This window comes from Physeter macrocephalus, chromosome 11, assembly GCF_002837175.3.
Source record: "Physeter macrocephalus isolate SW-GA chromosome 11, ASM283717v5, whole genome shotgun sequence".
In the NCBI taxonomy this organism is placed as follows: Eukaryota; Metazoa; Chordata; class Mammalia; order Artiodactyla; family Physeteridae; genus Physeter; species Physeter macrocephalus.
Genome location: NC_041224.1, coordinates 116,053,599 through 116,070,346, shown reverse-complemented (window position 1 = coordinate 116,070,346; position 16,748 = coordinate 116,053,599). Strand labels below are relative to the sequence as shown.

Sequence of the window (16,748 nt, the reverse complement as noted above, 5' to 3'; positions counted from 1 at the left end):
AAGGAAGGAAGAAAGAAAGGAAGAAGACAAAATAAAGTATGATAAAATATAGCTATTAAAATAAAAAATAATTATTAAGAAGAAAAATTTCTATTAAAAAAATAACCCCCAAAAAACGGGTCGGTCTAACCCTAGGACAAATGGTGAAAACAAAGCTACACAGACAAAATCTCACACAGCAGTACACACATACACACTCACAAAAAGAAAAAAAGGGGAAAACTTCAAGTTGATTGTGGAGCTTTAATCCGCTGCTTCTGAGGCTGCTGGGAGAGACCTCCCCCTCTCCTCTTTGTTCGCACAGCTCCTGGGGTTCAGCTTTGGACTTGGCCCCGCCTCTGCGTGTAGGTCATCCGAGGGCGTCTGCCCTTCGCTCAGACAGGACAGGGTTAAAGGAGCAGCTGATTCGGGGGCTCTGGCACAGGCCGGGGCGAGGGAGGGGCACGGATGCGGGGCAAGCCTGCGGCGGCAGAGGCCGGCATGATGCTGCACCGGCCCGAGGCACGCCGCGCATTCTCCCGGGGAAGCTGATCCTGGATCCCGGGACCCCGGCAGTGGCGGGCTGCACAGGCTCCCAGGAGGGGCAGTGTGGAAAGTGACCTGTGTTCGCACACAGGCCTCTTGGTGGCGGCAGCAGCAACCCTAGCGTCCCACACCCGTCTCTGCTCTCCGCGCTGACAGCCGGGGCTCGCGCCCGTTTCTGGAGCTCCTTTACGCGGTGCCCTTAATCCCCTCTCCTCGCGCCCCAGGAAGCAAAGAGGCAAGAAAAAGTCTCCTGTCTTTTCGGCAGCTCCAAGCTCGTTTCTGGAGCTCCTTTACGCGGTGCACTTAATCCCCTCTCCTCTCGCACCAGGAAACAAAGAGGCAAGAAAAAGTCTCTTGTCTCTTCGGTAGCTCTGCGCCCGTTTCCTCTAATATTTATTTCTAAACTAATTCCATCATAGTCAGAGAACAGGGTGTAATAAGAATGTTTTTTAAATTTGAGACTTGCTCTGTGGCTCAGAAGACCGTCATTTTTCATAGATGTTCTGTCAACACTTGAAAAGGATGTATATTCTCCTGTTGTTGGATGGAGTGTTTGTTTGTTTGTTTGTTTTTTGCGATATGTGGGCCTCTCACTGTTGTGGCCTCTCCCGTTGTGGAGCACAGGCTCCGGACGTGCAGGCTCAGTGGCCATGGCTCACGGGCCTAGCCGCTCCGCGGCACGTGGGAATCTTCCCGGACAGGGGCACGAACCCGTGTCCCCTGCATCGGCAGGTGGACTCTCAACCACTGCGCCACCAGGGAAGCCCGGATGGAGTGTTTTAAATGTCAATTAGGTGAAGTTGATTTATGGTGTGATTCAAGTTTTTTATATCCTTACTGATTTTCTGTCTACTTGTACTATCGATTATTGAGAAAAGTATTGGAATCTCTGCCCCAAATTGTATATTCTTATCTTCTTGTAATTGTTTCAGTATTTGATTTATGAATTTGTAAGTTTTGTTACTACAGCACAAACATTTAGTAATGGTGTGTCCTCTTGATTAATTAGCATTTTATCACTAAGAAATATCTTTCTTTATACCTTGTAATATTCTTTGCTCTGAAATCTAATTTGTTTAATATTAATATGGACACTCCAACTCTCTTTTAATTGCATTAGCTTAATATATATTTTTCCATCCTTTTACTTTTAACTTAATTTTTTTTCTTTATAATTAAAATGGCAACATATAGGTCAGTCTTGCTTTTTTAATGTAATCTGTTAATTACTGCCTTTTAATTGGGGTTTTTAGTCCATTTATGTTTAACAGAATTATTGATGCATTTAGTTCAGTTTTCTGTCTATTACGTCTGTTCTTTATTCCTATTTTTCCTCTTTTTCTGCATTGTGTGTGATATTTTAAAATGATTTCCTTTCCTTTCGTTGGCCTATTTGTTATAGCTTCTTGTGTTTTTAAAGAATCATAGTATGTATTTTATCTTATTTATCTTTAAGTGATTCTATACCATTCTATACCACTTATCCATCTTTAAGTGATTCTATATATCTTTAAGTGATACTATACTTAATATACGAGCCATACAATAGTATAGTTCCATTTCCTGGCCTTTGTGATATTTTTGTCATATGTTCTACTTCTACATATGTTATAAATCCCATAATACATTGCTATTATCTTGCTTTAAACAACCTATTATCATTTAAAGAGATTTAAATAAGATGAAAAAAGACATTTCATATTAACCCACACAGTAAGTATTTCTAGTGCTTTTCATTTCTCTGTGCAGACTCAGGCTTCCACTAATACCATTTTCTTTTTTCCTGTAAGGATTTCCCTTAACATTTCTTGCAGTTCTGCTGCTGATGATTTTTTTAAAGTTTTGATATCTGAAAACCATTTATTTTTGTTTTCCTTTTTGAATAGTATTTTCTCTGTGTATAGAATTCTGGGTTATTTTCTTTCAATACTTTAAAGATGTTGTTCCACTATCTTCTGACTTGTATTATTTCTGAAAAAAGTATGCTATAACTCTTCCTTCTTATTCTTCTGTATATAATGTATCTTTTTCCTCTAGATACTTTGAAGATACTCTTATCACTGGTTTTAATCAATTTGAACAGAATACCCCTTGGTGTAGTTTTTTTCATGTTTCTTGTGCTTAAGGTTTGTTGACATTCTGGATCTGTGGGTTTATAGTTTTCATCAAATTTGGAAAATTTGGGCCATTATTTCTTCAAAAATTGTTTCTCCCTCTGACTTTTTTTCAGGGATTCCAATTACATATACATTAGGCTGCTTGAAGTTATCTCACAGCTCACTAATGCCATGCTTTTGTTTTTGTCTTTTTTTTTCCTCTTTGTTTCATTTTTGCCAGTTTCTATTGCTATGTTTTCAGGTTTATGAATTGTTGCTTCCACACTGTCTACTTGGCTGTTAACACCATCCAGGGTATTTTTTATCTCAGTTATTATAGTTTTCATCTGTAGAAGTTTGATTTTAGACAGATATCTTCAATGTCTCTACTAAATAAGCTCAATGTATTTTCTAGTTTCTTGAACATATGGAATGCAAGAAAAATAACATTTAATGTTCTTGTCTATTAAATCTATAATATGTCATTTCTGGATTTGTTTCTATTAATTGAATTTTCTCCTCATTTTCAAAGATATTTTACTTCTTCTATGTACACTGGAAGCTTTTGACTGGATGCCAGACACAATAAATTTTACCTTGCTGCATGCTGGATACTTAGATGCTTATAAGCATTCTTGAGTTTTGTACTGGGATATAGTTAAATAACTTTGAAAGAGTTTGATCCTTTCAGGTCTTGCTTTTAAGCTTTTTGGGCAAGACTAGAGTAGCATTTAATCTAATTTTGACCCATTACTAAGGCAAAACTGTTCTCGGTACTGTGTCACATGCCCTGTGAATAATAAGGATTCTACTGTGACTGATGGGAAAAGGAACTATTCCCAGCTGTGTGTGAGCTCCAGGGATTGTTCCCTCTAATTTTTTCAGGTGGTTTCTTCTGCTGCAGATTTAAAAGGATCCCTCTGCATAGCTCTAGAGTCATCTCTCTGTGCAGCTCTCTCCTCTCTGGTACTATGCCTTGTAGCAACTTTAGCTGCCTTGTCCTCCTCAGACTCCTGGACCTGTCCCCTCAACCCAGGGATAATGCTAGTCTCTGCATGGATTTCCTCTTTGCACACTGTGACCTGAAAACTGTCTAGGCAGAAATTTGAGTAATCATAGTATCACTTCAATCATTTCACATCTCTTTATTGCCTGGTATCCAAGGTCTTAAAATTGTGATTTTACCCAGCTTTTAAATTGTTTCAGGTAGAAGGGTCCTGGTCCTTTACTCAATCCTGGCTGGAAGTGGAAGTCTACCCATGTATTTTTAGAGGAAGAGGGTCTACGGCCTTCATCAATAAGTTATCTTCTCTTTGCTAATGATTAATCTGAGTAGATGTATAGATTATTAGTATGGATTCTTGGTGTTTCCATGGTTGTCTCATATATTTTAATTTGCATCTATTGTAGGAAGTGAGATTCAAACTTTTAATAGAAAAAATCCTGGTTCTCTATAATTAACGCATCACAAATTCAGAACGCTATTTTGGCAAGTGGGACAATCTAAGGTAATTCAGGCACATGGTATTGCTAGCCAAAATGTGGAGACTGAATCATAGAAAGAAGGCAGGAGACTAGAAATAAAAACATATGATTCAAACGAAAATTAGAATTAAAGCATAAAAAGTATAGACAGAGATCATTTTTTACAGGTAACACAAAAATAAACCAAATAAGTCTGGGAAAAGAGCTTGAATGTAGAAAGAACAAGGTGTAGTGTCAAATAATTATGCAATTTCAAATCTTGATGATAAGGGAGAAAGATGCTTTTGGGTTTTGTCTGTTTTAACTCCCAGAATTTAATACAAGATCTCTTGCTTTCTTCCAGTTAAAAAAAAGAGAGAGAGATTCATTATTTACCTAGTTAGGAGAAATAGAGAAGCTTGCTTAATTGACATTTGTACATTTATCTGAATTCTCCTGAATACTATGGAAAGAGTTTCCATATTTTTGTCAGTATTAACTGTAAGCTTGAAGCCCATAATTACCTCAATAGAACTAGCATCATAGTTATTTGCATATTTGTATTAACTATACTTTTTGAGGAGAAGGAGGATATCTTGTTTACCTTTAAATCTCTAACACTGATAACTATAGAGCATCACTTAGAGAAAATTCACTTATTTAACAAATACTATGGAGTACCTGTTAAGTCCTGCATACTATGTAGGGCTTTTAGGAATGTAAAGGTGAGCAGAAACTGGCGTGTGGCTGCCTTGTTCAGACTAGTGGAGAAGACCAACAGTAATCAAATCATCACAAAAACAGATGTAACATGAAAAATGAGGAGCACTGGATAGACGATTAGGTGACATTTCTTATACACGCTATTTCCAAAGTGACTAAGAAAATTCTACAACACGGAGATAGAATTAGAGCTTCCAATTCTAAGTGCCAGAACCTAGCCCACACTTTCAGAATGACTTTATTCAATACCTCATAGAGAATTTCCTTCAGAAATAATTTGAAGAAAAGAGAGTATACCATGGGGGACTTCATATCATACTTTAAAACTTAGAAAAACTGACCCTACCAGGCAAGAAGAAAGGTTAAAAGGCATCTCCTTGGTGATCTCATGAAGGTGAAATATTCAGATAGGAACATAACACTCAAAGCCATTTTGTGAGAATATGAACACTGAGAATTAATATAGAAATAGTAACTCCAAACCAAATGCCAGAATGAAACAAAATTTATCAATTGAAAGCTTGTATTCATTCATTTAGCAAATGTCTATTAAACATCTACTATATGCAGGAATGTCCCAGGACCTGGAAATATAGCAATGAAAGTCCCTGTACACAAGAAGGGGATGGCATCGGGGTGGGGACATAGGATAAAAAAGCAAACAGACCACTTAGAGGCTTCTGAGTCTCTACAAAGGCAGCTTCCCACATTGGTAAAATACTTGTTTGCTCATCACAGCAACTTGGACTCTTCACCCAACCAACAGAGATCAGAGCAAGAAATATCTCCAATGTAATGAGGTACACAGTGTTCATTGTATTGCTGGCATTAGTGCCACTTGCTACTCTTTTATCCCTTTCTCGAGTGATTTTCAATCTTGTTTAGCACAGAGGACCTTATTTGCTACCTCATAATTCCAGAAAACCTAACATTCAGCAGCCAACCTAAAGAAAAGGGGGTGTTTTGTCCATCTGCAATTTTTATCTACCTCTCTGTAGTAGCTTGAGTCTCTAAGAAGCAGCCAGCGTTTCAAAGCTAAAGCTCACCACTTTACCACAGAAGTAGGACAAAAATGTCTACAGCTAGTCTGCAGAGATCCGGTCCTGCATCCCTCATCATACGATTTCAAATAAATCTCCAAAGAAACCCAGTTTTGTTTCCTCCAAAGCAGCTTGAATGCTTCCAAAATGTTAAGAGCTTCTCCAGGTGCAGTTGGTTTTTGTGTAAATTTTATTATCACTACTACTATGCTTAGATGTTTCAAACTATAGAATAAAAAATAACCTCTTCTATGCTTTCAAACACTCAGAGAGAAAGAAAGAAAGAAAGAAAGAAAGAAAGAAAGAAAGAAAGAAAGAAAGAAAGAAAGAAAGAAAGAAAGAAAGAAAGAAAGAATGAAAGAAAGAAAGAAAGAAAGAAAGAAAGGAAGGAAGGAAGGAAGGAAGGAAGGAAGGAAGGAAGAAAAAAGAAAAGAAAACACTCTAGCTAAATAGCTTCACAACAAATAGGTCATTTCAAGAAAAGACATCCAATTATATAGAATCTGATTACTGGTAATAACTTGGAAGTCTTAAGAAATTTAATGACTTCAGCACAAAACAATTAAAGTAAACTATTGAGGATAAAATCACCCCCTAGACTCAACATAACTACAGATGCAAAAAGAGTGAGAAGGCTTACTGCTTCATTGTCCCTTCTGTTCCCAGTCCCCAATACCAAACACATCAGATAACCTAAATATTTAGGTTTTGTTAAAATTAGAATTCATAGGAGAAGCCTGTTTTTCAGTGGCAGGATTATTATACTTGATTTTACAATTTTGAATCTTGAACTTTCCAAAGACATAGACCTGATAATATAAATATACAAGAAAAAATTTCCATTGTATGTATGTATGTATGTGTGTGTGTATTTCATTTATGAAAGTCAAACACGAGAATTAGGCCTTCAACTAACAGACACTAACTTCAAGGTCATTTGGGGAATGTAATCTTTTTATCAATAAATCCTCTCCCTTAAGGTTTTCTGGACGAGTGTGTATTCTACATTATAATAAAACAACTCTAGTTATATATATATATATTTCCTTCATCTAGCAACAGCTTGAATTTACAGTCAATTTGGAAAATTCTTAAAAGGGGTCCCGACTTCTACCTTGAGCACTGCATTAAAACTCTCAGAGGAAACTTGCTAGTTCTCAGCAATGCAACTGTATTGGAAGAAGCTCTAGGCAGGAGCAATGGAGATTGTTTTACACGTGGATGGTGTTAATTCATATCATGTAAAGAAAAGGTAAACTGTATACTTTGTTGCCTTGTCTGTAAAGCATACACATTGCTACATATGCTCCGAGAGTGGTAAACCACCTCCTAGCAAAATCTTCATGGGGTATTGTATGATTAATGATATTGTTGGTTAGGTTTACCAAACCTTAGTTTGGTAAGGTTAAGCAAAGTCTCCATATGAATTTTTTAAAAGACAATGAGACTAAAATGCATCTTATCGGTAGGCAAATGAATCTCTGTTGTATGATAAAAGTAGTTTCTTTAAGCGGTTAGAGATAGCTATCCCTTTAGTTAGCAAAACCACCTGTAAGATGAACACATTTTCCAAGCCCTGAAAGAATTTCTTTTTTCTAAGAAAAATGAGAGAGCATTGTGCTTTAAAAAAGAAATCATCACTCACAGGTTCCTTTCCCATCTTCTTTTGTAGCCGTGTTTGCCACTGGACGGCTTGCATGACAATGGCTTCCCACCTTCTTTCAAGATTTACAATGATCAACTGCATGGGCTGGTGGTCCGCGTTCAGATTGCAGGTCTCCCGGTCATCCAGAAGATGTTGGCATAATCGCAGGATGGAGGCCACTCCACGACGTCGCTGCTTTATTTCACAACAGAGGGACTGCAACAGAAAGAGGGACCGATCCATTAGTGTTTATAGGGCAGATTTCCCTAAAACATAAAACACGCTCTTCCACCGTAATTTTAAATTGTAGTGATACGCTCAGCTGCGAACAATAGGACAAGAAGGACGCTGGAGTTGCCTTTGGATTAGAGATCTTCTACAGACACCCAACTGATGCCAATGAATTTAGCTGTATCTCATTCCTCTTTCCTTTTCTTTTTTTAAACTGATTTCTACATCTAAAATGTTGGGTCCCACCTTGATATCTAGGTGATTAACTTAATGAAATAAAGCATTTATGCCAAACAGGTTGACATGCTTTGATTCAAGGTCATAGGAAACATAAAAGACAGAAAAGACCTCCAAAAGGAAATGGAGTATTTCCAAATTTACTCCTAGATTCTTTGGAGCCAAAAGTTTACTCTTCTACTGGCTGGAAATAAGTTAAATAAGATTGCAAAAAAATTGATATATAACAGCTATTGTTCGAAAAAAACGATAAGCAACATTTCTCTTCCGAAACTTGATTAACAAAGCAGTAATGTTCTGAAAATATAAATTAGGATACTGGATTATTAATGCATTATTTGTTAGTTGCTGTGTTTCTTTTAATAGACATTCACACTATTTAAGAAGGATATGCATGCATCAAAGTAAGATTTTGCCCCCAGAGCATTTGTATTGCTGCAGTGACCCTAAGCTGAATGATTCAAGCAAAATAGTGGGTACACATGTCTAAAAATATTATATCTCTTCTTTGCCTACGGACAGTGTGTAAGTGATACTCTAATTCAAAGCCTTTGGGAGAAACGATGATTATATCCACAAACATCACTGAATTACTAATCTCCTTCTACTGCCACAATTGGACTGTTCTAATAGTTAACAGATTGCTTATTAATCAACAAGGATAAACAAGACAATGCAATTTCATTTAGTACTAGAGTTTTAATGCCTAAAAGTATTTGTGCTTAAAATGTTAATCTAGATAAGGCTTCATTAGAAGAAGTCTTTTTTTTGTGGTACGCGGGCCTCTCACTGTTGTGGCCTCTCCCGTTGCGGAGCACAGGCTCTGGACGCGCAGGCCCAACGGCCATGGCTCACGGGCCCAGCCGCTCTGCGGCATGTGGGATCTTCCCAGACCGGGGCACGAACCCGTGTCCCCTGCATCGGCAGGCGGACTCTCAACCACTGTGCCACCAGGGAAGCCCTAGAAGAAGTCTTAAAATGATTAAGTGCAGTTCATTGAAATGTGCAGAGTGGTAGTAGATCAGCAGGTGGACGTCTCATACAGATGTTCCACTTACTGATATAATACATGCTATAGCCATTTAAACAACACTAACTCAGTAATAGCTGGAATTCTATTATTTCTGTAATGAGAGAACCTGTACCTTTAATATTTTTGAATTTTAAATAAGGTGAATGACAAATTCCCATACCTCTATTTACAGCAAAATATGACTAGGAATTTTATTATTCAGTTTATACCAGTAGAGCATTTTTTGTTATGTTTCTTGAACTTACCCTTATTTATTTTCCTAGGGATCATTACTATTTTCCTATATAACTCCTGATAGAACCACCAGGTCTGACAAATTTCTTTACTGATGCTATTCATTAGTTCAATGCTGAATGAGGAGAAACCCTTACACATTCAAAGATAAAACTTGAGGGTCTAACAGAGCAATAGGCATTGTTTCCATTACCTCTCCCAATCCTACTAATTGACCCTCCCCACATGCATTCTCTCTCTCTCTCCTTCTCTCTATTTCTCTCTCTCTCTCTCTCTCTCTCTCTCTCACACACACACACACACACACACACACACACAGGAGAAACCCTTACACATTCAAAGATAAAACTTGAGGGTCTAACAGAGCAATAGGCATTGTTTCCATTACCTCTCCCAATCCTACTAATTGACCCTCCCCACATGCATTCTCTCTCTCTCTCCTTCTCTCTATTTCTCTCTCTCTCTCTCTCTCTCTCTCACACACACACACACACACACACACACACACACACATGCCCTTCAATCATTTGCTCTCTTGCTCTAGAACAACTGTTGAGCAAGTCAAACTATCAAGCCCACTCAATATATGCCATTTTTTGGCCCAATATTAAACACTTCAAGATAATATTATAGCCAACTGGGACTGATTCAAATGAGTTCTATGAATATATATATTGAAGATTTTGGTTTTTGTTTGTGTTTTGTCATTAAATTGTTAAAAATAAAGGGCTAGAAAAATCAAGAGATGTTTCCATGCCACAAAACTGGATCTTGCAAAACTCCATTTTAAGTTGACTAAAATAATGACTGCATTTCTCCAGCCAACAAAAAGTCCCTATGTTTCTTAGCTAAATGAGAATTTGCCATGGATGACACTAAAGGTATGTGTGGACTTAGCATAGCCACATTAGGTGATATTCACAAAGCAGCCCAAATGGGCTTCCTTCACCTCACAGGCGTTTTCAAAGTTCTGAAACAGGACATGTGAGGTTGCTAGGGGAAATTTTCATAAAGGTGATTGGCCATAACTTTTTATTAGTATCTGGAATGTATTCAGTATTTAAGTATCCAGATGATCCCCACCCCACATCTTAATGACAGTCTACGGGTTTTAAAACTGTGTTAGCTGTTTTTAAAAACTGTTGACACTCAATATCTGATTTTCAGATCTCCACAATTCTGCAGTTTAAAAAGTTTTAAATATTCAAAGAACTTAGTGTACATTCTAGATTAATTTATTCTATATGCACACTTCGGAAATAACATTACTTTTAAAAGGAGAGGAACATTGGGAATTTTACATGGCCAACATATTTTTCAGTACTTTTTTACATCTAAGTGATATAATTGATAAGATAACATTCTTTTACATAAATGTGTTTCCATGACAACCATTAAAATGTACATGCTTATTTATAATCACAAACATACTAAATAAAATCAGTGCATTTGCTGGTAATGTTTCTTAGAATCAGTAGAGTTCACATTATTTCCATGATACACTATGCATAGAGAAATGTTAAATATAACTACATAGGAACAAAATTATTATTATAACTATTTTTGGCTTACATTTTCAGAGAACAGAACAGAAACCCAAGCTAAGCAATCTAGGTAAGGCACAGAAATAAGACAGACTCATCCCTGCCTCCCAGACCTCCTCAAATGTGTATTGCACCTTGCATCTGCCAGGCACTGTTTCATGCATGGAGGCTTCAAAAAGGAGCAAGTTACTGCTCCCTCTCTCAAGGAGCTGAGAGTCTATTGGAGGTGGACTATACAGTACCAAGAATAATACAGAGAGGTAGGTGCTAACAGAAGTTTGTGCAGGTTGCTATCGGAGGAGTCGTGAAATCTTCAGGGAAACAATGTGAGCCAGATGGTCCAAGTTGGGTGGCTGTGGTTATAAGGACAGAAGGTCCAGTAGCAAGTAGCCTGGGACCCTGGGAGTACCCAGTGTGTTGGAGAAAAGAGAGAGTAAAGAAGATGGAAAAGGAAGTAAGGAACAGAAAAGTTTATAAGGTTTTTCAATTTTGCCAGTTTTGAAACATTGTCCTGGATATCCAATGAGATCATGTTGGTTCCCAAGCACAGTCATATTGCCTTCCCAGAAAAGTAGAAAGAAAAGAAGTAGGAAAGAAAATGTAAAAAGAAAGAAGAACTAATTATCAATATATCTAAGAGAAAGATATTCCAAATGCTTTTGTATTTAGTTATGTATTTAATTATCATTATTTTTGTATTTAGTTATGTATTTAGTATCATTATTATTTGGTAATCTTTAGGAATTTTTTCCTACAAAGCTACCTCTGTTAGTATGGAGGTCATTGTCTTAGTATCACTTCAGAATCCAATTGTTGGAATATAGTTCGGTGTTCTACTTTTAACTCTCTAATGACCTATTTAATTTGGCTATTTTACACTTCTACTCAACTTCCTCATGTTACTCAAAAAGCATATTTGCTATAAAAGTTGAGAAGTATATAGAAGTGAAAATCAAAATTTCTAATTTGTTTTTTCCTTTACAAATCTCCAACCCTTTAAACATATCTTTTTGGGCATGTTATAAGAGAGCCGCCAACAGATGGAAGATTTTTGCTTTATACTTATAAACGATCAATCTGATTTTCAATTCACCAGTGGTCATACAAAGGGGTTTTTGGTTTATGTGGGGTTTTTCTCCTCTCCTGACTTGCTTTATGAACTTCTCTGACTGTTGAAACCACTCATATTATGGAGCCAAATGTGATGTAACATCATTCCTGCCACTGGCTTCAGTTTAACACCACTGAAGGTAAGGTTTCCAATATTGGTAATTTATTCTTCATTATACATTAAATTTATGTATATATGCACACATATGGCATAGAATGATTATATTTACTTGTACAGCTGACCCTTAAACAATGCTGGGGTTAAGGGTACCAACCCCCAGCACAATAAAAAATCTGATTATAATTTATGTCCAGCCCAGGGTTCCTCTGTATCCAGGGTTCCACATCTGCAAATTCAACCAACCCACTCATCATAGAGTACAGTAGTATTTACTGTTGAAAAGAAATCCGAGTATAAGTAGACCTGTACAGTTCAAACACATGTTGTTCAAGAGTCAAATGTACACCCATATTCTTGACATTAAATAATACTGTCATCTCCTATTACAAAAGGATATAAATAAGCCTACAATTAAAGAACTACAATTAGACCAAGAACCAAAATGCACAATAAGTAAAATGTAAGAATTAAACAGAGAAAAAAGACATGAGGAGGAAAATGAAATTCAAAAAATACCAAAACCAAGTATATGGTAAACGCAGAGAGAAAAAAATTAAATCTAGCTGAGAAACTCCAAAGAAATTTGTCTCCATATCTCTTACATAATTTTATTTAGCAGTTAATGTAACATCATTAGGTAGGTCAATAGAAACAAAGTGGTGGGACTTTAGGTAATGTGTCAAATTAAAAAATTATTTATGAAGCAATTCCATTTATAAAGTCAAACATGACTTTACCTTCTAGATGAATCAATTGTTTAAACACTATCTATTGAATATGCCTTCTATGTGGCAAGCACAACAAAGAAACTTCAATCTGTATATGTATATGATATGTACGTGCCTTCAACGTAGTTGGCGTGAGGAAATATACAGAGAGAAAAGAGAGAAGTGAAAAGATAGGCACATTTTTCTAGTTTAAATAGGATCATATAAAAGCAGACAGCTCCATCTCTTTGTTGCAAGGGTTTTCTACACTTTTTCATGTGCTTATCTTCTTTTTTTCATTTTCTGTATTTTATCTTTCTAATTACATGAGGTGAGCAATTGTCTTCTCTTAGTCTGCTACCTGTGACCAAATTTTCTAGAGCAAAATTTCTCAGTGTGTTCCCCGGGCCAAGCAGTATTACCATCATCTGGAAACTTGTTAGAAACAAGAATTCCCTGGTGCCACTCCATATCTTGTGATTCAGCAACTCTGGGGTGGGCCCCAATGAGGCATGGTTTAACCAACCCTACAGGTGATTACAATGCATGTTAAAGTTTGAGAACATTGCTCGACAGAAAACAGAGGAACTTAGTTTTTCAGATAAGAAAATTAATCTAGTTGAGTAGTTTTTTAGAAGTATAAAAATAGAAGTTGTAAGTTCTGATTCTGGAGTCACACTTGTAGCCAAGAGCCTGAAGACCACACCCATTGGTGATCAATTATTTTTTTAATTAATTTTTTTTTTTTTTTTTTTTTTTTTGCGGTACGCGGGCCTCTCACTGTTGTGGCCTCTCCCGTTGCAGAGCACAGCCTCAGGACGTGCAGGCTCAGCGGCCATGGCTCTCGGGCTTAGCTGCTCCACGGCATGTGGGATCTTCCCGGACCAGGGCATGAACCCATGTCCCCTGCATCGGCAGGCGGACTCTCGACCACTGTGCCACCAGGGAAGCCCCCTTTTTAAGTTAATTTTTATTGGAATACAGTTGCTTTATAATGTTATGTTAGTTTTTACTGTACAGCAAAATGAATCAGCATACACATATATCCCCTCTTTTTTGGATTTCCTTCCCACTTAGGTCACCACAGTACACTAAGTAGAGTTCCCTGTGCTATACAGTATGTTCTCATTAGTTATCTATTTTATACATCATATCAATAGTGTATATGTGTCAATTCCAATCTCCCAATTCCTCCCAACCCCAATTATTTAATTGTTATTGAATGGCTAAAAAAATTAATGAATCAATGAATAATCTTTTCAGCCAGTGATAACTTTATATTATTAGTATTTGCTTGATGATCTCCAGAATTTTAATATAATTAAGAATGCTGAGCTCATGCAGCTCAATATCAAAAAAACCAAATAACCCAGTCAAAAAATGGGCAGAATACCTAAATAGACATTTCTCCAAAGAAGACATACAGATGGCCAAGAAGCACATGAAAAGCTGCCCAACATCACTAATTATTAGAGAAAGGCAAATCAAAACTACAATGAGGTATCACCTCACACCAGTTAGAATGGGCATCATCTGAAAATCTACAAACAGCAAATGCTGGAGAGGGTGTGGAGAAAAGGGAATCTTCTTGCACTGTTGGTGGGAATGTAAATTGATACAGCCACTATGGAGAACAGTCTGGAGATTCCTTAAAAAATTAAAAATAGGACTACCATACGACCCAGCAATCCCACTACTGGGCATATACCCAGAGAAAACCATAATTTAAAAAGACACATCGACCCCAATGTTCACCGCAGCACTATTTACAATAGCCAGGTCATGGAAGCAACCTAAATGCCCATCGACTGACGAATGGATAAAGAAGATGTGGTACACATATACAATGGAATATTACTCAGCCATAAAAAGGAATGAAATTGGGTCATTTGTAGAGATGTGGATGGATCTAGAGACTGTCATACAGAGTGAAGTAAGTCAGCGAGAGAAAAATAAATATCGTATATTAACACGTATATATGGAACCTAGAAAAATGGTACAGATGAACCGACTTGCAGGGCAGAAATAGAGACACAGATGTAGAGAACAAACGTATGGACTCCAAGGGGGGAAAGTGGAGGGGGTGGTGGTGGTGGGATGAATTGGGAGATTGGGATTGACATATATACCCTAATATGTATAAAATAGATAACTAATTAGAACCTGCTATATAAAAAAATTAAATTTAATTTAAAAAAAGAATGCTGATTGTTTGAGTACTGTATTGGGGGATTTTACTCTTTTTGGTTATTTTTATCAAGTAAGTCATTTACTAATTAATGACTAACATATTTGGCATTGTGCTAAATTAAATAGAAGCTTTGCTCTCAGAGAGTTTACATAGTAATCAAAACCTTGATGACTGTTTGGAAGGTACAAGGCATCAGGTAATGCTACTGCCTACAGCCATGGTCTGAGAAGAACGTATAGCAGGCGGGAAAAATGAGAGGCTATACTGGTACTTCTATGATTCTCCAGAAGAGGCTTTTGACTGGTTGGTTCAGTATCATAATTTGGGGGCAAGGTTGGCAAAGATCACATGAATGATATTTCTTATAGCAATAAACATTTATTGGATATCAATTATGTGCCAAACACCATAATTTTCATTACAGGAATGGCATTGGTGGATAAGAGGCATATAATATGATGTGGTACCTGATCTTACGGGCTTGTAATCTGGCTGTAAACAGAAGCCTCTGGCTACTCAAAATGAGAGCTATGAATGCAAAGCAAAGGTTTTTGATAAGTTCTAACCCATCAGGTTGTTGTAGGTTTTAAATAAGGTAAGTGAGGTGAATGTGCCTTGTGAATAGTGAAGCAGTGACCCAAAAGTAATGTACAATTGATATACATGCTAAATTATGGGCATTGGCTTTGGAGATTACCATCTGGAGTAGATAAAGATTCATAGGACTAGAACTAGGCCACGAAAGTTGCTGAAGTTCGAAAAAGTGGAGGGGAAGAAGGACAGGCATTACAGTTGGGGGATTCACATAAGAAAAGGTCAAGAGACCACAGATTTCTTTTGGCCACGCCACTCGGCTTGCAGGATCAAACGCATGCCCTCAGCAGTGAAAGCGCACAGTCCTAACTACTGCACCACCAGGGAATGCCCAAGAAACCATAACTTTTGCAACATTTTAAAAAGCATGGTGGAGGAGCCTGGGCCGTGCGGATCAGCTGTGGCGGCGCGCGAAGCTGAACAGGGCACTATGAATGAAGAGGAGCAGTTTGTAAGAATTGGTTTGAATGAGAACAACATCTGCAGTGTTTGTAAAGTGAGAACAGACAAAGAAACACTCTCCTTCTGCCACGTTTGTTTTGAGCTAAATATTGATGCCGTGTGGATTAAAGGCTCTTGGTGCTCCAGCCAGGTGTCAGGGCTGGGTCTCTGAGGTGGGAGAAACAACTTCAGGACACTGGTCCACAAGAGACCTCCCAGCTCCACGTAATATCAAACGGGGAAAATCTCCCAGAGATCTCCATCTCAACACCAAGACCCAGCTTCACTCAACGACCAGCAAGATACAGTGCTGGACACCCTATGCCCAACAACTAGCAAGACAGGACTACAGCCCCATCCATTAGCAGAGAGGCTGCCTAAAATCATAATAAGGCTACAGACATCCCAAAGCACACCATCAGATGTGGACCTGCCCACAAGAAAGACAAGATCAAGCCTCATCCACCAGAACACAGGCACTAGCTCCCTCAACCAGGAAACCTACTCAACCCACTGAACCAACCTTAGCCACTGGGGACAGACACCAAAAACAACGGGAACTACGAACTTGCAGGCTGCAAAAAGGAGACCCCAAACAAAGTAAGATAAGCAAAATGAAAAGATAGAAAAACACACAGAAGATGAAGGAGCAAGGTAAAAACCCACCAGACCTAAAAATGAAGAGGAAATAGGCAGTCTACCTGAAAAAGAATTCAGAATAATGATAGTAAAGATGATCCAAAATCTTGGAAATAGAATAGACAAAATGCAAGAAACATTTAACAAGGACCTAGAAGAACTAAAGAGGAAG

The 16,748-nt window shown here is 37.7% G+C and overlaps 1 protein-coding gene across 3 annotated transcripts in view; it reads right to left on the bottom strand.

Annotated features, from left to right (window-relative positions):
* AKAP6 (A-kinase anchoring protein 6) overlaps window positions 1-16,748 on the bottom strand; it is a 529,420-nt gene that overhangs the window by 65,205 nt on the left and 447,467 nt on the right. For all 3 annotated transcript variants that reach the window (XR_003681883.2, XM_028495685.2, XM_028495686.2), the window contains exon 12: window positions 7,494-7,709. Coding sequence is in view for 2 of the 3 variants with exons in the window: in XM_028495685.2 (XP_028351486.1) it covers window positions 7,494-7,709 (216 nt within the window). In the remaining variant the exon portion in view is untranslated. The remainder of the gene's footprint in view (window positions 1-7,493; window positions 7,710-16,748) is intronic.